Here is a 22,699-nt window from a genome sequence, read left to right as displayed (position 1 = left end):
TGAAGACAAACAATGTATACGAAATGCTTCAGTCTGGTTTTAGACCCCATCATAGCACTGAGACTGCACTCGTGAAGGTGGTAAATTACCTTTTAATGGCGTCAGACCAAGGCTCTGCATCTGTCCTCGTGCTCCTAGACCTTAGTGCTGCTTTTGATACCATCGATCACCACATTCTTTTGGAGAGATTGGAAACCCAAATTGGCCTACACAAGTTCTGACCTGGTTTAGATCTTATCTGTTTGGAAGATATCGGTTTGTCTCTGTGTATGGTTTGTCCGATGAAAAAACGACTGTAAATTTCAGTGCTCCGCAAGGTTCCATTTTAGGACCACTATAGTTTTCACTATATATTTTACCTCTTGGTGATGTCTTTCAGAAACGTAATGTTAACTTTCACTGGTATGTGGACAATACACAGCTGTACATTTTGATAAAACATGGTGAAGCCCCAAAATTGCCCTCCTTGGAAGCCTGTGTTTCAGACATAAGGAAGTGGATGCAAATGTTTTACTTTTAAACTCAGACAAAACAGAGATGTTAGTTCTAGGTCCCAAGAAACAAAGAGATCTTCTGTTGGATCTGACAATTGATCTTGATGGTTGTACAATCATCTCAAATAAAACTGTGAAGGACCTTGGCGTTACTCTGGACCCTCGGCGTTACTCTTCTGGATATGTGCAACCAAAAGGTCAACATTTACCTTCTGGATTTCAACTTTTGTTTTCCAACCGTAACCAATATACACTTCACTTATCACATTTCTAATCTACAAAAATTAGAAATGACTAACCGATTGAACAGCATTAAATATGTGAAAAAAACAAAGGTTGTCCTTGATGGCACCTTGGACTAGCTACAGGGATATGGACCAGGTCACTGGTTCTAATGTTGTTGATGCCTGAGGCTTGAATCTCACTGTGGTTGTTTTTCTAGTTTCAAATATGTTTTATTATGAAGCATTGGTATCCATGTATACAATTGTACTGTTTATTCTGTGAGCTTCGTTTTTACATAAGACAACAGTAATATACACAAAATTATCACAAGTATTAACACGCGATAATATTGCAAGAATGTATACATCAAAAACAGTATGAAAGGAAAAGCCTTGAGTCAAGATAAACGCTGTGGTTGTTTTCTAACGATTTCTTTTCTAGTTTAAAGATTAGTGGGCAAATCTGTTTTGGTTCACAGTCTTTGCTTTTAGTCAAATTACATTTGTAAGTGTAATGAAAACAAATACCCTGAAATTAGCATGGATACTATGACTGCAGGAATTCCCTATGTACAAAACACATACATTTTTATTACATTGTCAACAACCACAGAAGTTCAATCAGAACAACTAAATACAAAATGGGATAAGACTAACAAATACACTAAATCCACAGTGGACACAATGACAAAAAACACAGAAGGTTGCTGGGATTATGTACATATCAAATGAACAAGGTGGAGAAGACAATTGGTATGTACAATTACAGTAAAACGAATACAGAAGAAGACATTTGATTGCAGACTATTCCCCACCCCTTAGGTTAGGGTTATACCCTTTCACACATTTTTTTTCTTCTTCCTGAGACGTCATGTTGTGAAATTTGTTATATTGATAAGTAACATGCGTCTACCTACCTATCCATCCTCTTCGGCAGATTTAACATCTAATGGAGCACATTTGGCCGCTACCTCAGCCAGACACTCCAGGCTTTTCCGGGTATGACTACAAATGTCTGCCGGTATCCTCCTGTTAACAACTATTCTGATCACTCGTGTGGGTTGTTTGTTTGTGTCGCCTATTTCAGGTGTTGCAGCAGGTTCAGGGTCCTGGTTTGTGTCGTGTACTTGAAGCATTGAAACAGATTCGTTTGCCCTCATCCTAGTGTCAACTATTCTTATTACACGGGTCTGAAAGTCACTCATTTTGTACCTTTTAGCAAGTTCCATGTCTGTGCAGCTTCTTTTGGGCACGGAAGCGGTTTCCTCGTCTGTGTTGGTTACTTGAATGTGTTCCTTTATCGTTTCCATTATCTGAGACGTTTGAGCAAGTTCTGCTTTTGTTTCATTTGCTTGAGGCCTTCGAACGGGTTCTTTCTCAGTACTTTCTGCCGTTGAAGTGGTTTCCATGATGGTCCTGCCTAACTTACCAGGTTCCATGTCCGTGCAGCTTAATAGGGGCATTTGAACGAGTCCCTCCATTGACCCCCCACTCAGTCTTTGAACAGGTTCAAAGTTTTCCGCAATTACTTGAACAGGTTCATTGTTCATCTCACGTATTTGGGGCATCTCAGCAGCACTACAGCTTTCCATCCTATTGACAATAATTTTTATTTCCCGGGTAAGAGCAGATTCTTTGCCTGTTTTGCTTATTTTATGCATTGAAGGGGTTTCCTTGCTTGTGTTGATTACTTGAGCAAGTTCTTTCCTTGGCCTGCCTCTTTTGCGCTTTGTAATAAATTTCATTTGATCTAGTTTTTCAGGTGTCTTTGCAGGTACTTTCTTTGTCTGATTTACTTTAGCCTTTCCAGCAAGTTTTTGGGGTTCAGCGGGTTCTTTATTTATTTCCCGTCCTTCGATACGTTGCTGATTAATTTCACCAACTTGAGGCATTAGACCGGTTTCTGTGTGTAAGTCGGTTTCTTGGGACATTTCAATTGGTCCCTTCCTTGTCCTCCCTCTTTTAGATGTTACATCAGGTGCCATGTGTGTGTCCATTTTCTGAAGCATCTCGGAGGGTTCCTTGTTGCTTTTGGTTATTTTGGGCATTTGAGTTAGTTCTTGGTTTGTGCCGGATACTTGGGGAACTTGTCTGGGTCTCTTCCTTGATCTCATGCTACTGGGCATTAAAGTGGTGTCCGCGTTTACCTCGCTTACCGGAATGGGTTCCATGCAAGTGTCGGTTAATTGTGGAAGTTGAACGAATCCCTTCTTTGGCCTCCGATTCTTGGCCTGTACAACTGATTCTTTGTTTGTCTCAGCAAGTTTAATGTCTGTATTGCTTACTTGAATGGGTTTGTTTTGTGTGTCAGTTACCTGGGGCGTTTGGACAGGTTTCTTCCTTGGACTTCTGAGCTTGTGAGCAGGTTCCAAGTGTGTGTCGGTTATTTGTGGAGTTTGAGTGTGTTCTATGTTTGTTTCACTTACTTGAGCAAGTTCCTTCCTTGGCCTGCCTCTTTTGGGCATTATAATTTGTTCCATGTTTGTCTCGCTCATTACAGACATTTGAGCAAGTTCCTTCCTTGGCCTGCCTCTTTTGGGCATTTTAATTGGTTCCATGTTTGTCTCGCTCATTACAGACATTTGAGCAGGTTGTACATTTGTCTCACTTATATGAGCAGGTTTCTTGTTTGTGTCGCTGAATTGAACGGGTTCCACGTGTGTGTTGTCTACTGGAGACGTTTGAACGGGTTCCACGTGTGTGTTGTCTACTTGAGACGTTTGAACGGGTTCCACGTGTGTGTTGTCTACTTGAGACGTTTGAACGGGTTCCACGTGTGTGTTGTCTACTTGAGACGTTTGAACGGGTTCCACGTGTGTGTTGTCTACTTGAGACGTTTGAACGGGTTCCACGTGTGTGTTGTCTACTTGAGATGTTTGAACGACTTCCATGTTTACCTTACTTATTTGAGAAGTCTCCATGTCTGAACGGTGCGCGCCAGTTGCGTTTACTACTGGAGGCGATTGAGCAGTTTTCTTTTTCGTCATCTTCCTTCTCTTGGGGTTTTGAACAGGTTTTTTCTTTGCCTCCCTTTTGTCCTCACTGTTCTTCATCCATCGACTCAATGTAGGTCTGTGAAGGCATGAGAGGGACAGGAAGACACTAGTCGGTTATAGGCTTGAGATAAGAGCAAATGGTTGAAGTGAAAACCTGTATACACAGGTCCTCAACCGAAATTCATTTTGATTACTACAGCTCCGTAGAGGATCACTTCTCTATAACTTACTTCTGGACTTTGTGGTAACCATGTTCTTTGATCAGATTCTGGTACTCCCGGGAGTCAGGCCTCCGAGTAGGGCCTTGGTAGTCGTCGCTCCTGCAGTGGACACGAGAGGGCAAAGGTCAGGGGGCATAAGGAGAGAGGGATCATCATCAAACACAAACACATCAAAAACACAGACTCTCACCTGGAGTCAGGTCTGGAACTCCGATCGGACCAGGACCTGAGCGCACATAGATAAATAGATGAGAATCTCAAAATGACCTCCAGTTAATCCCACCTTCCTGTGCGAGGTAGTTTTATGGACAGACTTTTGTGGTTACCAAAAGAGTAGCAACGGACTGCTAATTTTGAGCAACTACACTACTAGAAACCCCTCCCTCCAGGATATGGTTCTTACCCGTCTCTGGAGTGGGATTCGTCCGAGAACGAGTTCAGAGAGTGGGTCGGGGAGGAACTGGAATACTCTTCAGAACAACTCAGAGTCTGACTCTCATCCTCAGATCTACAAAAGGAGTCCTGCAGGGACCACAAATGAATTAGAACCACACCAGAACAAACCAAGGGGAAATTATTTTCAAAGATAATTTAATACACAGACACCAAGAGACATACAAAAGTCAACAAACAGAAGACTTTTTCTGCTGAGGGAATAGAACTTACCCCAGGCTCCTCCACCACCCCCTCTGTCCGGTCCTGCTGAGGTGGATCAAAGCCGGTTGTCAGCCTCTCTGCGTGTCTCCTGGTAGAGGCAGCACTGGGACACACCCCCAGGGCACTGAGGGCTTTCAACACGCTGAGAGGACAGCCCTGTTTCCAGAACTCGACCCCCAGAGAGGCCTGGATGAAGTTGCACTTCTGCATGGAGGTGTAGAGGACGATGGCCAGGATAAGCCCCACCCTCTGGCTGACCATATCACCTGCCGCCTCTTCTGTCCTCGGGCTTCAAAAGAGATCAATGGAGAACATGTTACAACCAATTTATGCCTTCATGCACACAGAGAGCAAGTCATTAATAATGAACAGCAGTCACATAATTCAGCCCTGTGGAACCCTGTTTTCAAGTACAAAACAGAATTTTAAATGTACATTTAAAAAAAATTAAAAAAATGTTGTGATCCCCATACAATATAAAACGCTTTGATCATCTGGAAAGGTGCCAACAATCAATTATTATTAATTAATCATCTCTTATTCTCTCACCATTTCGTTTTCCTTGCTCCCATCATAACCTGTGTCCTGATGGTGTTGGGTTTGGGGAACATGGCCCTAAGACATGCCAGGGTAATAGGGGCCTTTTCTTCCCCCCACATTAGAACCGCGTCCCAGGAAAATTCACTCACACTCGCCTCAGTCAGCGGCTGACGCAATGGCCCACGTTGGTCCTTCATCAATACCTTACTCTGGTAAATCAGACAAATGGACACATACATTTCTTTGCCAAACACATCTTCAACAACGACACACTCACACCTGATGAGCCATAAACTGCCGGTAGCCTATAAACAAATACATTCTTTAAATTAATTATGTTATGTTAAAACAACAATTACCTCCTGGGCGATAACCTCTGCGAGGAAAAGGGTCATGGCTTCTCTAGCTTTGGTCTTCATCAGGGACCTGAAGGCCTTCAGGTGCTGGTGGCTGTGCATGTAATGCAGGGCCTTGGCATGAGGTCCAAACCCATAGCTCTGCTTAGTCTTGGAGAAAGAGAGATTCTTCTTCTTGGGCCTTATACCTTCGTCAACGGGGAACGGAGACAGGAGTGTGGAGTGTGTTGTAGATTGGGGTGCCTTCGGACGTCTTTTTGTTGTCCGCTCTCCGAAGGAGAACAGAGAACTGATCTGATTTGAAGTTTGACTTGATAATGTTGAGGAATTTACTTGATTTGATGGTGTTGAAGAGGAGTGTGTGGTTGGGGTTATGGGAGTTTGAGGTCGTCTGATGGTCGTTGAATGGGATTCTGGGTAACGAGAAGTCATGGTGGTCCATTTCTCCCCGTCCCACTGACGAACTGGCCTCCGTTTGTTTTTTTTAGAAGCAATGCACTCCTCTTCTATGGATAAAGAAGATGGGTTGGTTATAATTGGAGTTTGATTGGATAATGTTGTGGATGAGCTTGGTATTTCGGCACGGGGCTTTCGAGGTCTGCCAACTTTTGTTGGCAAATCTGACCAAGTCCAAAGCTTCCCATCCTGCTTGGTTTTCCTTCTGAGCACACCAAGACAGACCCAGCAGAGGAAGGATGAGTCATCAGGAGTGATGTCAAAGACTAGCTGGAAGGTCTTGGGGCTGGTCAGCGTGGTGACTTTCCTCCTGTTGTAACCCTTGGGCCCCCTCACAAACCTCACCCCACAAATGCAACACGTCTCTGACTGAGACATTGTGGTGTAAATGTCAGAGCGCTTCAAAAGGGACAAAAAAGGGCTGATGGTTCTTAATCGAAGAATGATAACCTATTAATAAAACTCACATTGCAATTGTTAAACAATTCTCCTGTGGGGGAGCAGATAAAATGTATGTATGGTTTGAGAAACAAAGCAGACTCACAGCGGATCCTTCCAGTGGGACGATACCATCCAGAAAAAGCCACGGTGCAAGTACTTTTCTCACATTAATCGACCGTGATTTTCAAAAACAATAAGCGGTGCACGCCCTGGTTAAAAAGACACCTTCCATTGGCTAATTGATGAAAATATCGTAAAGAGATACATATGATAACATTTTCACTTCCCGCCAGCTACACGCCAAATATTGCAAACAAACTACACTACCACAGAACAACGAATTTGCACTAGAGATCACACAAATACGGTCATGTAAAATGACGGCCTTTTGTAAGGTATATCAAACATAGATTAAGGCAAATACATTACATTTCAAACTACTTTAGGTAAGATAACTCTTGAAAGTAATATAGCGTAGAAGTGGGTCTGTTTCGATGGTCCGATTTTTGTGCAGTCACGCATGCGTCGGGCTTCTCCCTCCTACAAACAAATGGTTGACTAGACGTCAAAAGTCACAATACTGCCACCTGTAGGTTTGGAGTATAATGAAACATAGCTCTTGGATACGTCTTCCATAAACAAAGGATATACACACACTAAGACAGAACGGCCATTCACACTCATAAATGACATGATAGTGATTAGTCAATAACACAAGCGGATCCATTTCTTTCCTTCTGATCTTTATTACGTACAAAAATATGACTGAGGTTGTCAGCACGGCTCTATGCACACATGAATAACAGCAGCAGAAATACACACAATGTAATGACCAGTGCATAAGCGGTACTAGCCTGGTCCCAGATCTGTACGCGCTTTAGCCAACTCACCTTCTTTTGCCGTCCCATACATGTTAGCTACAGGTTTACCATCACACTGAACACTACAGGGGTGTAAGCTAAAGCACATATAGCTTTATGGCCAAGGGCCTTTTGGAAATGGAACCCTATATAGTGCACCACTTTGAGTCATAGGGAGCAATTTCAGAGGCAGACCCAAGCTAAAGCAGTAGACTCATTAGAAATTCTTCTCTACATGCCTTTTACGAAAATTCATACAATCCAATAGAACTGTTATAAAGTTGATGGCAAAAACGTCTACACGGATGCTGTTACTGCTGGATTAAATGATATACATGCCATAAAATAAAAACCTTCCGCATCAAATAAATAAACTATTGTTACACATTTAGGATTTAAATGATTTGTCCCCATCTGTTAGTGGTGGTGAGGGATTAAGATGGGGTCCTGCTCTGCTTGAGATGGCACACCTCACACGCCGGTGTCTTTTCCAGTTCAGCCAAAATGAAAGCAGCTAAACTCAGCTCCGCGCACCAAAACGTTTCAGTCAAAAAATAACCATTTACATAAATATAAACGCACACATGCAGCCTTCTTCTGTCTGCCTTCTCCTCTATGATGATTCAACCATAAATTAAGACATTCAATAACACTCATAACATATGCCTCAGTTGTCACTCCACTTTCTACTAGTCATAAAAATAAAGTACCTAATATAGACATATATACACACAACAAACATTACCAAAACACTCTGGTTTCACACAGAAAGCTTGTTTTAAGTTTAAGATAGCATCTACAACAGCAGGGATTTTCAAGTGTGTAACTGCTTCCCCATTTAGTGTTTTCTATAAGTATGACAGAGACCCTCTCTGGAGTCCAAGGCACTTCAGGATGTATCTGAACACACAATCAATTCCAAACCATTCTTTTGTAACCTCTATTCTTCAGAGAGCACCCACCCTGTCTTCACTACAAGGACTGCACTTCTACCCACTGATAGAGGGTAAGAGGTCCTTCTGTGGTCCATAGCTTTGGTCCTTTAAGTCTTTTTCATTTATTGCTTTTGTGCTTCTTAGTTGTAGTTGTCCTTCCTGTTGTAGTTTGGAGGCTGTGTAGTAGTCATGCCTGATGTTGTTGTTTGTTATCATTTCTGTTGTAATGGTTGTTTTGCAGCTGTAATTTCTTTTTGTGTAGTCCTACAGAAGCCTCTGGTTGAGAATCTCCCAGATCATCAGCTTCCTGAACAGGGGCATGTGACACTGAGAAGAACGAGTGAGAGACATCAGTGTGTGAGTGAAAAAGAGATTGTATGAGTGTACACCGAGTGAGTATGATAGCCTGCGATGGCCTATGTACCTGTCGGAAGTTGAGACGCCGCCCCTGGGCTATATAGTCAGCATATTTACAGGCAAACACTCCACAATCACTGCCATTCTTCTGTTGAGGGATCTCCTACACACACGAGGGATCCTGGTGAAAAGCAAATCACTAGAGAACGGATGCTATTTCTGACAGCCCTAGACGCACTCTGTATACATTCAAGACAAAATAAGAACGACAAAGATGATTAGATATGTATTTCTGTCTGGGTAATTTACGCTGGCCCTCAAGCTGCCCACTGTCCACTTGCACGCGTCCAGATCTTGGTCCTTCCTGGCCTTGTGCTCCTCTCTCAGGTACAGCCTGGACAGGGTTGGACGAACCAAATACATGTAACAGGATTACAGAATGAAATGACAAAAAAGATGGTCATCAGATTACAGGTAATTTTGTCAAACCAAATGATTACTGGAAGGGGACCGAGGACTCACAGTAAGAGGCTGCAGATGTCATCATGTCTCTGTCCCATAGAGTCATAAGACCTCACGGTCCCCGAGTTAAAGTTTATCACCTAGAGAAGGAGAGAGAAATAAACAAAGTCCACAGGTATCTACAAATGACCACAGAGAAGTACCAGTGGACTTTCTAAAGCAGTGGTCACCAAATTTTGAGTCACGATCACTTTGACTCAAAATACAAGCCAAGATCTACCACTCAGATTTTTTAAATTTTTAACATGACTTAAAAAAAATGTAGGCCTATGCAACATTAACCAATTAAAAACAATTATGTAGCAATGAGGGTTGTGCTATAGTAGGCTATCGGCCCAACACAACATCACTGCATATTGGCTATGCTTGAATTGCTCTGCCAATGTTCTTCAGATGATTTTTCAATTATCTTTGTTTCAAAACAATCGCATCTACTCACGACCTCTCATGCTGTAAACACAGTCCAGTTCAAAGTGAATGGCACAGATCCATATACGGCAATGGTCTATTTGCATATTGGCCTACTGCATTGCTGATTGGTTATGCCGCACCAGTCTGTGTAGAGTATGGGCTGAGTCGTGCGTATCAATGCAATAGAGTCCTACTACGACGCGTTCTGCCTACAACAAAATCACTTGCATAGTTCGTTTTTTCCCCCGGTATGTTGCATTTAAAGTGGCTAGTATTGCATTGATTCAATCACAATTCCCACAGTAAAGGGAAATGTTGATAGTGTAAACTCTAGAAAGTTGAGTGAAGTTCAATCTCGTGCTTCTCTGTGCAGGCTGATATTTCAGTGCGCAGCTTAGAGGGAACATTGCCTATAGGGGTGCACTTGATTTGCTCTATGAGCCTGCCGGGTAGGCGGATATCTACCTTCAAACACATGAAATGGTTCAAAATGGGAACACAGCCTTCCCAGCGTAAGGCTGCCGAATCAAGTGCAGAAATGTTTGGTGATCGACTAGGAATGCCTTGGAGATCAACCAGTCGGCCGTGATTGACTGGTTGGTGACCACTGTTCTAAAGTGAATGAATCCCCGTCAATCTGGGGCAATTTACAGCCAGTGACCAGTGGACTCCCAGGTGCAGCGGAACCAGGATGATGTCATACTGGAAGAGGTCCACAGCTTTGGTCCATCGCTTCACGGCGACGTGCCCCCCTCCATGTAGTTTGGGGAAGAAGAAAGTACTGAAGGAGTAGACCTTCAGCCCTTGCCCCGCACTACTGCTACGAGTCATTACTAGGGACAGGTAGAAGTTAATCACCTGAGAGACAGAGAGGGAGAGTTATTTTGTTAAGACTCACACACACACCAACAACCTCAAACTTAACAGCCAACAATCATACACCTCATCGTTGAGCCAGCTCCCTTCCTGTAGAGTAGCCAGGTCTCTCTGTGTGATGCATAGCTTGAAGGCTGAGCTCAGGACCAGGTTAGGATCCCTCTGGGACAGGGCACGACTCACCTCCACAGCCATCTCCTATACACACAGTTTGAAATAAACAGAATGAAAACATACCCATAGAATACATACACTCCTATGTCAACACACTACACAGACATACCATTATAGGGGGAAAAGAACACTCACCTTGCTGAACCTGGGGAGCTCCTCAGCGCTGTTGAGTGTGTCAGTGTGTGTTGGCTTCTCTCTGTCCACCAGGTTGAGTCTTGCTGCTACCTCTGCAGATAGATCCAGCTCTGGCTGCTTCTGCTGGAGGGAGAGAGACTTTATAACAACCTTATGATGCTTCATAGCAGCCTTATGACTGTTCCTAGCATCCTTACTACAGTTCATAAGTGTGTGTCCTACCGTTGCATTGCTGGCAGGTTGTGTATCCACAGCTGCGCTGAGAGGCTTACTGAGACACAACTCTCCTCTCATGTCTCTGGTTTGTTTGGCTGAGGATGTATCTCTCCACATATACACACTGGGGTTGGCTGCAGATAGGAGAAGGAGAAAACATTAGCCTAGGACAACAGCTTCCAATACATGAGTAGGGGGGTGAGGGAGGCTGTGATAGTAGTCTACCTCTGAGGGGTCCTGTCTTTGGGGTCACAGACTCATAGGTTCTTCCCAAAATGGCCATTCTATGTCCATCCTGTGTAAATGTTGACCTGTGAGGAAGCGAAGAAACAGAGGTTTGTAAAAGCTAGCTAACCGAACCACTGGAATTAAAACTATAATCTCACACTCCATCACCACTCACCCCTGGGGTTTGGTGCGGGTGAAGGGCAGCGGTTGGCTCTTGCTGTATTTATCGGACACCATCTCCAGAAGCCGTCTGTAGTGCTCCTTATCACTCTCCTTCAGAGCCTGGAAACAGCACACACAGAACACCTGACAACTACTGACATACCTGGCGTGGCATTTAATAAAAACCAGGATCAATCACAGGGTTGATTTTAATTTCAAACTCATTCTTAACTCACCTCCTCCACTGCCAAGCACTGTCTGTGGGTGCGGTTAGGGGTGGGCGGGGGTAGGTCTGAGCTGGGGGGTCCTGTCCCAACCCCCACCCCCAGGGTAGGCCGACTGGGCAGGAGCTGGAGGGAGCGTCTCTGGGGCTTGTCTCCGTCTCTCCCTCTGTCTGGGTTCCCTGGACCCAGCACTGAGCCACTGAAAACAAGACAGAGGACACAACGTTTAAAGGAAGAACATCTCACATATGTAGAACTTTTGTGTTAAAGCCCCAGAACTGAAAGTATGCAGTAGACAGAAGAAGAGACCTACCTGTGTTTTCTCAGAGGGGGAGAGGCTCCCTGGAGGAGGCTCAGCCCCCCTCTCTCCCTCTGTCCTCCTACTGTTGGTTTCTCTGGAGACATGGAAAGAGGGATAAACAAGTTGAAGCAACCACTTGACCTGTCCCCTCTGCTGTTTCACATACATTATATACCATGATGTTGTAATGTACAACACAGCTGTCCTCCTTCCTTATCGATCAAATAATTAGAGGCTTACTCACCCATTTTCCAATCAGAGCTGTTCATCCATGAGGTGTGGAGTTCATCTATTCCCATCAGGCCCACAGGGCCCTACATAATAGGAGTGATTTAGGGCGTAAGTCAGATGTGAATATTGTGCAGTTATTGCACAAACATTTGAACGTTTTTGTACTGGTATGTGTCTTTCAGTCAGAGCAGTGGTTTATGAGTGTGTTGCATATGGTACTAGAACGCACGACTGGTACACATTCATACCTGGCTTGCTGTGTACCTTCCGTTTCTCTCACTGGCAGGAGACAGTGGGTTCCTCAGTCTCAGCAGCCCAGCCACCCCTGCTACAGTCTTCTTCGCAAAACTAATTATGTCTATGACAATGAGAGAGTACAGTACACATGTAGTCAGTTCAAAGCTGACTAACTAGCTAACGTTAGTTACAATGATAATTAATTATAAGAACAGTGGCTAAAAGTTATTGGTAATAAGTTACCATACCTTTTCTCCGTCTCTTGATCGCCACTGGTTCACTCTGGCTAACATTTTCTGAAACATGAACGCTGTAACAGAATGTAAACACGTTTACTCAACAACAATTAACAGTAACTAGCCAGGTAGTAAAGTTACATTTGTTAGCAAGTTAGCTACAGTTAGTTTGTTACATTTATTAATTTCTACAGTACCTTGCTATTTGGTACGTTAGGAAAGTTAGCTAATGTCTGGTAAGTGGCGCGATGAAAGAGTTAGCTCGCCTTATTTATTTTTGAAGGAAGCAGCTAACACCAACTGGAATGAATGACAATTGTTGCTAATAATTAGCTAGCTAGGTTAGCGAGCTTGGGTGACAAGTTAGCTGTTAGCAAGTTGACTGGCTAGCGTTTGCCAGCTAGCTTACTAACGCGTTACATAAACAGATACACAGAGCACACTAGCACCAAAGACAGTACATGTGCTAGCACCAAGCCAATCACCGACCTCTGGTAGTTCCTTTTGGTTGGCCTGGCGTTGCTATCCTGCCGTTGCGAGTCTATCTCCCCGCCAACGTTCAAACCAGGCCAACCGGAATGTTTTTGCCGGGTTATAGGCTCGAAAAGCGACGATAGTCCGTCAACTACCCATCCGTACATCACAGACAGATACGAGAGAATGGAAACGTCCTCGTACGGTCGGGCCAGGACTATCCGCTGTTTAAAATACAAGCTCCGTGGGCACGAATGTTCTACCTGCGCCAAACCACCATTCACCTTCTATCTAGCACAGTTAGCCTAGCATTTAGCTTCGTGTTGAAATGAGTGACGTGAATATACACAAACGTGAAGACCGTAAACCGTAGGGGGGGAAACGTCAGAGACTTCCTCGTAGGAAGTACTTGGATATGCTACTCTTATGCCGCGTTCCTGTACTAGTTGCAACTAGGAAACTTGGAAATGCTAAGCGGTTGACATAGGCACTTGTATAAATACAATCAATTAGCAAACATTTCCGAGTTTCCTAGTTCCGACTAGTATTTGAACGCGGCATTAGACTGGATACTGTGGCATGTAAAAACATCGTAGCCAGTTTTTCACTGTCTGCAAGGGCTCCGTTTTGCATATCATGGGTGTTGTGTGATTATGTTTTCGTTGGATTGTCAAACAAATTACTTCAAAAAAAGTAGGCTACTTGCGCATTTTGATCCACCATAATAATTGATTTAGCTGATACTCTGTACTGGACCGTAAAGCCTAATGGCTATTTTCACCCCTAATTTAAACAAGTTTCTGTTTAGAATTTCAGACATTGGTAGGCCATATTATAATTTCCAACATTTGGTCTGACCATTTGTTCGTCAACTATAGTTATACATGCAGCTTCTGTCATAACGTGTTGCCCTAGAAGACTAAATAAAATAGTGCTCGCCAGTCTCTGACATCGATAGAATGAATGCATTAATCTGGTTAACACCGTTCAAGTTTTCTGTTTCGTTTAGGGACCCGGGGAGAATGCAATAACTCAAAAAATTGGGAATGGTTGGTCCTGTGATGTCCAAATGGCATCAGTTTGACCGGTTTTAATTCAATTAAAAGCTGACAAAACACGTTTCTTTGAAGACTAGTTAGTTTTGGGAGTATATTTGATGTGGTTGAAACACTGTCTGCATGCATGTGTCAAAGATAATACATTTGCATTTTTTCAAGAGATGCTGAAATAAATCATACACTGAACAAAAATATAAACGCAACAATTGAAATGATTTTACCGAGTTACAGTTCATATAAGGAAACCAGTCAATTGAAATACATTTATTAGGCCCTCATCTCTGGATTTCACATGACTGGGAATACAGATATACATCTATTGGTCACAGATGCCTTTAAAAAAAAGTAGGGGAGTGGATCAGAAAACCAGCCAAGTATCAGGTGTGACCACCATTTGCCTCATGCAACTCTCCTTCACATAGAGTTTATCAGGCTGTTGATTATGTCCTCTTCAATGGCAATGCAAGTTGCTGGATATTGGCGGGAACTAGAACACGCTGATGTACAGGTCGATCCAGAGCATCCCAGACATGCTCAATGGGTGACATGTCTGGTGAGTATGCAGGCTATAGAAGAACTAGGACATTTTCCAGGAATTGTGTACAGATCCTTGCGACATGGGCCCGTGCATTATCATGCTGAAACGTGGTAATTGCGGCGGATGAATGGCACGACAATGGGCCATTCCAATTGACAACGATAAAACGCAATGGTGTTCATTACCTGTAGCTTATGTCTGCCCATACCATAACCCCACCATGGGGCACTCTGTTCACAACGTTGACATCAGCAAACCGCTCGCCAACACACCATACACTCAACTCAGTCTGCCATCTGCCCGGAAATTGAAACCGGGATTAATGTGCACAATTCTCCAGCGTGCCAGTGTTCTTCGAAGTTGAGTATTTGCCCACTGAAGACGGTTACAACGCTGAACTGCAGACAGTTCAAGACCCCGGTGAGGAGGATGAGCTTCCCTTAGACGTCTTCTAATAGTTTGTGCAGAAATTGTTCGGTTGTGCTAACCCAGTTTCACGGTCTCAGACGATCCCGTAGGCGAAGAAGCCGAATGTGTAGGCCCTGGACTGGCGTGGTTACACGTGGTCTGCGGTTGGGAGGCCAGTTGGACTTCTCGAAAACATAGTTGGAGGCTTATGTTAGATAAATTAATACGCAGTTCTCTGGCAACAGCTCTGGTGGACATTCCCGCATTCAGAATGCCAACTGCACACTCATTCAAAACTCGAGACATCTGTGGCATTTTGTGACAAAACTGCTAATTTTAGAGTGGCCTTTTATTGTCCTATGCACAAGGTGCACTAGTGTAATGATCATGCTGTTTAATCAGTTTCTTGATATGCCACACCTGTCAAGTGGGTGGATTATTTTGGCAAAGGAGAAATGCTCACTAACAGGGATATAAACAAATTTGTGCACAAAACTCAGGAAAAATACACTGTGTATGGAACATTTCTGGGATCTTTTATTTCAGCTCATGAAACATGAGACCAACACTTTACATGTTGCGTTTATATTTTAAGTATAGTTCTCCACTCCTGTTCGAGGCAAATGTAACACATTTCTATTATTTTAATGCAAGACATGCATAATTCTGCAGGAGTTCATATTATGGCACATGTGAGGTTATATGCAGTCAGTGTCCAGATTTCAATTACTACTCTACTTAAACCATATTAATTTAAATGAGGAATATTCTGCTTATTCATGTCTACAGGGTTACTCGTGAACGGGAAATCAAAGGTGCATGTAAACAGTTTATACGGGATGAGTTACCATCTGGAAAACTGCTCATGTAAATGGTACCAGTTCCACACTCAACTAACCAATGACCTACCTTGTATGCCCTGAATGATTACATAATTTAATGGGCATCTCAGTGATTTAAGCCTCAGCTGAAATTGTTGCTGATAAACACATTCTAATATAGTATAGAAATGGTTTAATCTATAATTACCAGAGCACCAAGAAGTCATATCAGTGATTTGACCCCTATGTGAACTGTCATGATCTGCAGTGTAACTGAAGACATAACTACCAAAGATTTAGCTGGTTATTAAGATTATGTTTGCCCAGTCTGTGAAACTGTCAGTCTCATTTTGAGATGGTAAATACATGTGCGTCCAAAGCGCCCCAGAACTAATCACCAGCGTTAATGAATGATTAACAAAGTAAAATGTAGGGGTGTTTGTACCACCATCAGTTTTTGATCAACCCATAATCTAACAATACTGTTAGTATTGATATAAGTCTGTACATGTCTGATCCTGCCTTAAAAAGATAAACACCCAATGCGCAAGGCAGGTAATCACACAATTCAAATATTTATTGATTTTGTAGAAATGGTAATCTATAAAAAAAATTAAATTAAAATCATTGACAAAACATGTTCACCAGCTTTGATCTAGCTCAGAATTCCAGTGTGAAACTTGACACATTTATCCACATATGAAACTTTAACAAATATTAACAGCGAACATATATACAGAATCAGAGATAAACTTGAATAAAGGTCAGGTAGAAAAATATCGATCTAATACTTTCAAAAACACATGCATTCGGGTGAGAAGACCTCTTAGGATTTACTCGGAGGCCGACAGAAATATCTGTGGAAAAAAGAATCGTAAAAAAATTAATTTGTCTTAAAAAAAAAATTCTAACTTTCTAAATCAGATACTAGACAAACACATTCCCTTGTATATTTGAACACAAAGATGGATCATAAATATGTTGCATTGAAAGGAGGCATTCATACATTGCTTCATTCCTTCCTTCAGCAGTCAGACTTCTTGTGGTAGGAGAGAAGAGATGAAGAGTCTGGAGGAGAGAGAAAACAATGTGTCAGAACCAGATAAAAGGGCAACACACACACTCCCTCTCACACACAAACATATGAACACTCAGGTGTCTGTGGAAAACACTCAGTACAGAAGAAAGCCATTCTAAAATGAACAATGGTCCAATGAATAGTTACGTAGTGACTACCCACACGTGCCTGCTTACACCAGATTGTTCCCTACCCTGAGATGTGCATCCTGGTACTTGTAGTTTGTTCAGTATGGTGAGGGTGATGTGGGGAGATAAACGAAGAAGTGTATTCTGGTACTTGTAGTTAGGTCCTCACCTGGGCCGTACCGGTAGATGGGGGACAGACAGCTGAGGTACAGCCATGTCCTGTTCTCTTGCAGCCACCGCTGCCGATAGCCAATCATATCAGGGGAACTTGGAGGCGGGGCTAAGTAACCCCTGCTAACTGGGTCAGGAGATGGGATTGGAGGTGGTGAGATTGATTGATCAGTTTGTCAGAGAGGAAGTGTGTCCATGGTAACAATGCCGTCCCCTTACCCGGGGATTGTGGGTAGTGGACTTGCCGTGGTACGATGCCATCACCAAGCTAAAGCCCCTCTTTCTCCCAGTCATCTCTGATCTCCCCCATCTCATTCAGTGAGTGTGTGCTCAACCATTAAGTGTAACCAGGGTGTGTGTGTGTGTGTACCTGGACGTGCAGCCCCCAGGCGTTGCTGTACATTCTCCAGGTGGTGGATGTAGTCTGTCAGAGACCGCTCGGCATCCTGGGACAGAACACTGGACGGAGCACGCTCAGAGGACAGGACCGGGTTGGAATACACTCTAGGGGGTACAAGAGGGGAGAATAATTGAGAAGACAAGAGGAAGAGAGAAAAAGAAAGAAATTAAATCTCAAGCTATGTCGTTAAGAGATTTCCCCTCAAATGAATGGATGTTTACTATGGAAGGAGCAGTACCGGTTTTGCAGCCTGAAGGGTGATTTCATTGGTGAGACAACACCCTTACGGGTGGGGCTGCTGTCTCTAGTAGGTGGAGAGGAGTTGTGATTGGCCAGTGGCTGCTGCTGCCTCAAAACCTCAGTCCTGGAAGCTGAGAGAGAAATAGAAAGGTTACAAAAACTGTCGATGTACCTTGCCAGTGTGTTGGTAATCCGATCTTCATCGCTCTGGATGTCTCGCACACGCACCTGTGCTGTGTCCGTTGACAGTGACAGTTGTAACTCCTCTCCTGACGACTCTCTGCCACTTCCTGGTCAGGAACTTCAGTCTGGAGAAGGACAGGGAAGGGTTAACATGCATGACACAATGACCCATTGCTCTAACATATAACACCCACCCACACGAGCAACACAACACCCAACCCACCGTGAGATGGCGATGACAGCTCGTACTGCAGCTCTGAAGCGTGAGAGGGGAGAGTGTGTGTGGGCGTGGGGGGGCGAGGGGTGCGCCCCCATCCGAGCGATAAGACAGAGAGTTGCCTGTTCACAGTCCTGAAAGCCCCCCAGCAGCAGCAGAAGGTAGCGCTTCTGGTAGACCAGAGACTTCCTAAAGCTCTCAGCCCGTAGATAGCGCTCATACAGTCGCTGGAATAGAGGGACAGACAAACAAACACAGGGTTAAAGGGACGTCAAGACAAGGGACTTCACACCAGATGATCCATGGGGACTTTCAACCCAGAGACAAGTGTGTGTGCGCGTGAGTTTGTGCGTGTGGCTCACCTTGCTGTTGCTGAGGTCAGTGCTGGGCCGGTTCTCAGTCTCTGCCTGTCGTAGCTGTCGTTCCAGACAGGACAGGGTGCGTTTCAGGTTAACTGTCTCCTGACTCAGCTCCTTCACGCGGGCCGACAGGTCAGAGTTCTCCCTCGACAACCTCTCCCCCAGCGCCGAGGAAGAAGAGGAAGACTGCAGGGAGAGAGAAGTTGGTTATCATGGTCCTTATCAAACTCATTTATTGTTGTCGCTAATCCCCCCCCAAACACCATAAATACATTTAAAACACTGCCGTCTAGCTCGTCTCCCAGTGCTTCATGTTGCTATGCATGGGCCAAGCTATGATCAGCCATTTCTGGTACCTGGTGGTTGTATAGGGCTGTGCTGGTCTGGTCTGGCCCAGTCGAGGTGTTATTCTTGAGTTGGAGTAGGCTGGAGTTGTACTGGTGTCGGTTGGACAGTCTCTCTGTGGCCATCTCTCTCTCCTCCCTCTCTAGCTCAGCCAGAGTCTGCTGGAGATCTCTCATCCTCTGCTCGTCCTGCTGCCGCAATAACTCCAATTCACACTGCAGAGAGAGAGGGAAGAGAAAACAGGAAAGTAAACAAGAAAAAGATGGCATACAAGTGGCTGAGACACAGTTGTATTACAAGTCAGACAGGCAATGCTAAAATGTTGTGTGAAAATCTCACCAGTTTGTTGCTGGTTCTCTCGTGTCGCCTCTCTCTCACCATCTGCTCCTGTCTCTCCTTCCTCCTCTCCCTCTCCTCGTCATTGACCGATCGAAGCCTCTCCCTCAGCACATTGAGCTCCGCCCCTAAGCGACCAGAACGCTCTCTCTCCGTCGCCAATGCTCGACTAGCCTCCTGCTTCTGCTCCTTGAGTGTCTCCATAGTAACTCGGAGGCGGGCTGCAGCTTCCTGATCTCTCTGTGCCTCCTCTCTCCTCTTCCTCTCTTCCTCCTCTACTCTCCTCCGTTTCTGCAGAAGTTCCGCCCTCAGCCCATCTGTCACGGTGGCTAGCTCCTCCCCCTGCCTCCTCTCCTGCTCCAGTTGAGAGCGGAGCTCCGAGATGAACTTCCTGTCTCGGGACGCGTCCGCTTCTTGTCTGCGTGTGATGTCATCGAGACGCCAGGCGGAGCGCTCGCATTCCTCCTCCAGTTCCTTCACGTGGGCTTCGGCTAGGCGGGACTCAGCCTCTTTCAGGAAGTGTTCCAGCCGACTCTTTTCCTGTGACTGGAAAGTGTCGAGTTGCCGGGCGGAACGGGCACACTCCTCCTCCAGCTCCTTGTGGGCATCGGCTAGCCGTGTGTCGAGCTGTGATTGGAGGAGGTGGCCGCGGGAGAGTTCTATCTGGAGTTCCTGTCGGAGGTTACTAGAGGTCGTCCTCTCCTGGTCCAACTGACCCCTCAGGGTCACGACCTCTGATCTCTGCTGCTCCTCTTCCTTCTCCCGGAGGTGTGTGAGAGTTCTCTCCTGGTCCAGCTCCTGCTGTAGCTCCTGGACTCTGGTCTGCTCCATCCTTACAGCCTCCTCACAGTCCTCTATACACAGTCTGGGAGAGGACACACACATCAGTATTTTTATTAATGTGTGTGCATACAATAATGTATGTATGTATGTATGTATGTATACCCGAGTTTGCGGATCTCGTTTTGTAGTTCCTGCTGGGTGCTGTGGGAGGAGTTAAGTTGCTCTCTGCTCTCCTCTAGCTCCGCCCTCAGCCTGGATAACACCTCCCCTTTAGATGACTCCTCCCCCTGGGAGTGCTGCAGCTGCAGAGCGTGTCTGTCTGCAGAGAGCAGACGCTCCACAACACGCTGCTGCTCCTCCTGGAGAGATGAGGCAGAGCGAGGGAGGGGAGAGCGTTATTTTTTTTTAACCCTTTCAATTAAGCTAAGCAGATACAGTGAAGCTTTTATTTTATTTTTTACAGTATACAGGACTGCCTTCATGTTTGGAGTCGTTTCCACTCTCACGCAAAACACACACCTGTCTCTGTAGCAGTATTTCCAGCTGACGGAGGAGGTGGATGGAGTCTATCTCAGGGTGGGAGGAGAGAAAGGCCTGCAGCTCAGAGCGAAGCCCTGCCCTCTCAGAGTCAAACACACCCCTTACTGCAGCCTGCAGCCCTCTGCTCCAACCAGCATCCACCGAGTTCTCCTGTTAAAACACACACAGGAGGGTCAGTATGCACACATGCAGAAGTTAAGCACACATCTCACACACACTCACCGGTCTTTGTGCCATCCGACAGAGCAGTTCTCTCAGAGCGATGACAGTTTCCTGTAACGCCCTCTTCTCCTGCTCCCAACTCATTGGAGGAGCTTTAGAGTTTAACTGACAGATCGTCTGGTCCAATGAGAGGTGGTTAGAGGGGGCGTTACGCTGGGAGAGGGCGAGAACCCTGCAGCTCTCCTGGTACACTCTCTTCAACAGACCCTGGAAACACACACACATAGTTTGGTATAGGGCTCATTTGTAACATTTAAGGCGTGTGTGTGTGTTCATACCTGTAGTTCAGGAGACAACAGTTCGTCGTTGTAGCTCATACTCCCGGCGGCGCTGCCTGTGTGTGTGTTGGTTGCGGGGTTCATGCCTCGACAACGCAGGTACTCCAAGAACTGTGCGTCCAGCCTCTCTGTCTGCTCCAACTCTACCTTGAGTCTTACACCGAGCTCTGAACTGACATCTACACGACCGAGAGAAAGACAGAGACAGGTTAGACACATGAACACAGACAGACAAGACCAACAAAATGACAGACAAACAGACTTACTGCTCCCATATCCATCACTGGCCCAGTCCGTTGCAGACAGAGAAGAGGGGGAGCCAAGAGATGAGGGAGGGGCCGTCAGGTCCAGGGCTTCCAGCTCATGCACCTGACAGGTGAGAGAGGTTTAATATATATATGTGTGTGTGTGTGTGACACTTTTCCCAACACTTTTTCCACCCACCTTGTCAGCGTCCATTGAGTCCAACATGGAGAGGTTGTCCGAGGCAGAGATGGACCCAGGGGAGTGGGTGCTGTGTGTGCCCAGCTCTGGGCTGATTGTCCCCAGCTCTGGGCTGATTGTCCCTGGGCAGGACTGTTCTTGCCTTCCCCTGGGGGAGGCTTTAGCCTGGAGCTCCAGGCCTGTGCCGTTTAAAGCACTGAGGTCAGAAAGTCTAGAACCGTGGAGAACAGAGGGGTGGAACCTGTCCTCTCTGGTTCTCTCCTCAGAACAGTCCAGTCGACGGAGAACCTCGGGAGAACTCAGGGACCCGTTGCGAGACACACCGTCCTGGAATCCTCTGGGCGTGACGTCTGGAGGAGGAAGATGATCACAGTCATCCAACAGCTCTGCACTCATCAGAGAAACACCATTGTCTGTGTAGGCAGCTTGAATGTGTACTCACCCTTCAATGAGTGTGTCTGTCTGTTGTGCGGGTTGCAGGTCTGTCTGAGCTGCAGCAGTTCTCCTTGCTGATAGGCTAGCTCCTCTTCCTGCACGGCCAGGTCTTCCTGTAGGCCCCGGAGCTCCGCTTTCAGATGCTGGTTATTGGTTTCCAGGTCAGCCAGGGCCCGGTCCTTGGTCTGATTGACAGGTGAATGAAATAAGAGAAAACAGTGTTATTTACAGTTTTTTTTTTTACATGTTCAGTTTAAATGCACACACACACCGTACCTGTCCCTCCTCCAGTAGTTTCTCAGCTCTCTCTGTGCTGGAGCAAAGACCCTCCTTCACAGCTGCTAACTCTGTCCCCAGGGCTTGATGCTCCGCCCCTAGTCTCTGTAGCTCCTCCTCCCTCTGTCTCAGGGCAGCGTCAGCCTTCGCCAGAGTCTCCTCAGCACACGTCTAAGAGAACAGCCTTCATCATCATCAGTATGATCAATATCAACAGCACCATCAATTATGTAATCCGTCTTCTTTGCACAAAATCCTTCTTGCAACCTATTATCCAGGGCTTTGATTCATTCAAGAACAGCACTAAAAACCTTGAAAAGACAACAAGAAACATATGCAAAACGCACACCAACACAAATCGCTTTCCCTTCCGACCCACAATGTGCAGAAAATGCTGAGCGACTAACCCTACTCAACACCATCACTATTTTCCCCAAACACAAGTCTATAGCAAACTGTTCACCAAGAGTGTTTA

At 45.2% G+C, this 22,699-nt stretch overlaps 3 protein-coding genes across 11 annotated transcripts in view; all 3 read right to left on the bottom strand.

The window, feature by feature from the left end:
- Positions 1-976: 976 nt before the first annotated feature.
- LOC139532305 (titin homolog) lies at positions 977-6,908 on the bottom strand. Of its 3 annotated transcripts, none has more exons than XM_071329749.1 (8): positions 6,489-6,908; positions 5,492-6,343; positions 5,142-5,341; positions 4,602-4,881; positions 4,339-4,457; positions 4,126-4,161; positions 3,945-4,034; positions 977-3,790 (listed from the first exon to the last, which is right to left on the bottom strand). In XM_071329749.1, exons 2-8 carry the CDS (start codon positions 6,320-6,322, stop codon positions 1,636-1,638), a joined length of 3,711 nt encoding a protein of 1,236 aa, XP_071185850.1. In that variant the 5' UTR covers positions 6,323-6,343; positions 6,489-6,908; the 3' UTR covers positions 977-1,635. The 3 variants fall into 3 exon arrangements, with proteins under 3 accessions (XP_071185850.1, XP_071185851.1, XP_071185849.1); XM_071329750.1 differs by having other exon boundaries at positions 5,492-5,994; XM_071329748.1 differs by having other exon boundaries at positions 5,492-6,908.
- A 199-nt stretch (positions 6,909-7,107) lies between these two features.
- On the bottom strand, positions 7,108-13,275 carry LOC139532306 (sentrin-specific protease 2-like). 4 transcript variants are annotated; one of them, XM_071329752.1, is made up of 16 exons: positions 12,980-13,275; positions 12,503-12,564; positions 12,266-12,375; positions 12,031-12,100; positions 11,799-11,880; positions 11,498-11,684; positions 11,275-11,381; positions 11,097-11,182; positions 10,878-11,005; positions 10,656-10,775; positions 10,413-10,544; positions 10,122-10,328; positions 9,060-9,139; positions 8,847-8,931; positions 8,605-8,700; positions 7,108-8,507 (listed from the first exon to the last, which is right to left on the bottom strand). In XM_071329752.1, the coding sequence occupies exons 1-16, from the start codon at positions 13,129-13,131 to the stop codon at positions 8,445-8,447; spliced, it is 1,767 nt and encodes a 588-aa protein (XP_071185853.1). In that variant the 5' UTR covers positions 13,132-13,275; the 3' UTR covers positions 7,108-8,444. The 4 variants fall into 4 exon arrangements, 3 of the variants coding, with proteins under 3 accessions (XP_071185853.1, XP_071185852.1, XP_071185854.1); XR_011666535.1 differs by having other exon boundaries at positions 8,355-8,507; positions 8,605-8,718; positions 10,656-10,778; XM_071329751.1 differs by having other exon boundaries at positions 8,355-8,507; positions 10,656-10,778.
- Positions 13,276-16,345: 3,070 nt separating this feature from the next.
- The window catches only part of LOC139532302 (pericentrin-like), a 39,744-nt gene continuing 33,390 nt past the window's right edge, over positions 16,346-22,699 (bottom strand). For 2 of the 4 annotated variants that reach the window (XM_071329739.1, XM_071329740.1), the window contains exons 42-59: positions 22,225-22,395; positions 21,956-22,133; positions 21,514-21,863; positions 21,336-21,438; positions 21,070-21,248; positions 20,792-20,998; positions 20,549-20,719; positions 20,192-20,388; positions 19,250-20,111; positions 18,922-19,125; positions 18,569-18,751; positions 18,213-18,433; positions 18,035-18,114; positions 17,805-17,937; positions 17,537-17,670; positions 17,165-17,293; positions 16,796-16,857; positions 16,346-16,646 (exon numbers count right to left, since the gene is read on the bottom strand). In XM_071329739.1, the coding sequence (XP_071185840.1) occupies positions 16,814-16,857; positions 17,165-17,293; positions 17,537-17,670; positions 17,805-17,937; positions 18,035-18,114; positions 18,213-18,433; positions 18,569-18,751; positions 18,922-19,125; positions 19,250-20,111; positions 20,192-20,388; positions 20,549-20,719; positions 20,792-20,998; positions 21,070-21,248; positions 21,336-21,438; positions 21,514-21,863; positions 21,956-22,133; positions 22,225-22,395 (3,546 nt within the window). In that variant the 3' untranslated portion in view covers positions 16,346-16,646; positions 16,796-16,813. The remainder of the gene's footprint in view (positions 16,647-16,795; positions 16,858-17,164; positions 17,294-17,536; positions 17,671-17,804; positions 17,938-18,034; positions 18,115-18,212; positions 18,434-18,568; positions 18,752-18,921; positions 19,126-19,249; positions 20,112-20,191; positions 20,389-20,548; positions 20,720-20,791; positions 20,999-21,069; positions 21,249-21,335; positions 21,439-21,513; positions 21,864-21,955; positions 22,134-22,224; positions 22,396-22,699) is intronic. The other 2 variants (XM_071329741.1, XM_071329742.1) reach the window with 1 other exon arrangement.

The sequence above is a fragment of the Salvelinus alpinus genome, chromosome 10, assembly GCF_045679555.1.
Source record: "Salvelinus alpinus chromosome 10, SLU_Salpinus.1, whole genome shotgun sequence".
In the NCBI taxonomy this organism is placed as follows: Eukaryota; Metazoa; Chordata; class Actinopteri; order Salmoniformes; family Salmonidae; genus Salvelinus; species Salvelinus alpinus.
The sequence above is the reverse complement of the archived record's forward strand: the minus strand, read 5'-3'. Positions and strand labels throughout refer to the sequence as shown.

Coding starts and splice junctions, on each gene's coding strand:
- LOC139532305 (XM_071329748.1), bottom strand. CDS start 6,322: ATGTCTCAGTCAGAGACGTGTTGCATTTGTGGGGTGAGGTTTGTGAGG. Junction 4,882..5,141: donor GGAGCAAGGAAAACGAAATG/GTGAGAGAATAA, acceptor TCTCTTTTGAAG/CCCGAGGACAGAAGAGGCGG. Junction 4,162..4,338: donor GAATCCCACTCCAGAGACGG/GTAAGAACCATA, acceptor ATGTGCGCTCAG/GTCCTGGTCCGATCGGAGTT.
- LOC139532306 (XM_071329751.1), bottom strand. CDS start 13,131: ATGTACGGATGGGTAGTTGACGGACTATCGTCGCTTTTCGAGCCTATA. Junction 12,565..12,979: donor ACCAAAAGGAACTACCAGAG/GTCGGTGATTGG, acceptor ATTCTGTTACAG/CGTTCATGTTTCAGAAAATG. Junction 11,006..11,096: donor AAAGACAGGACCCCTCAGAG/GTAGACTACTAT, acceptor TCCTATCTGCAG/CCAACCCCAGTGTGTATATG.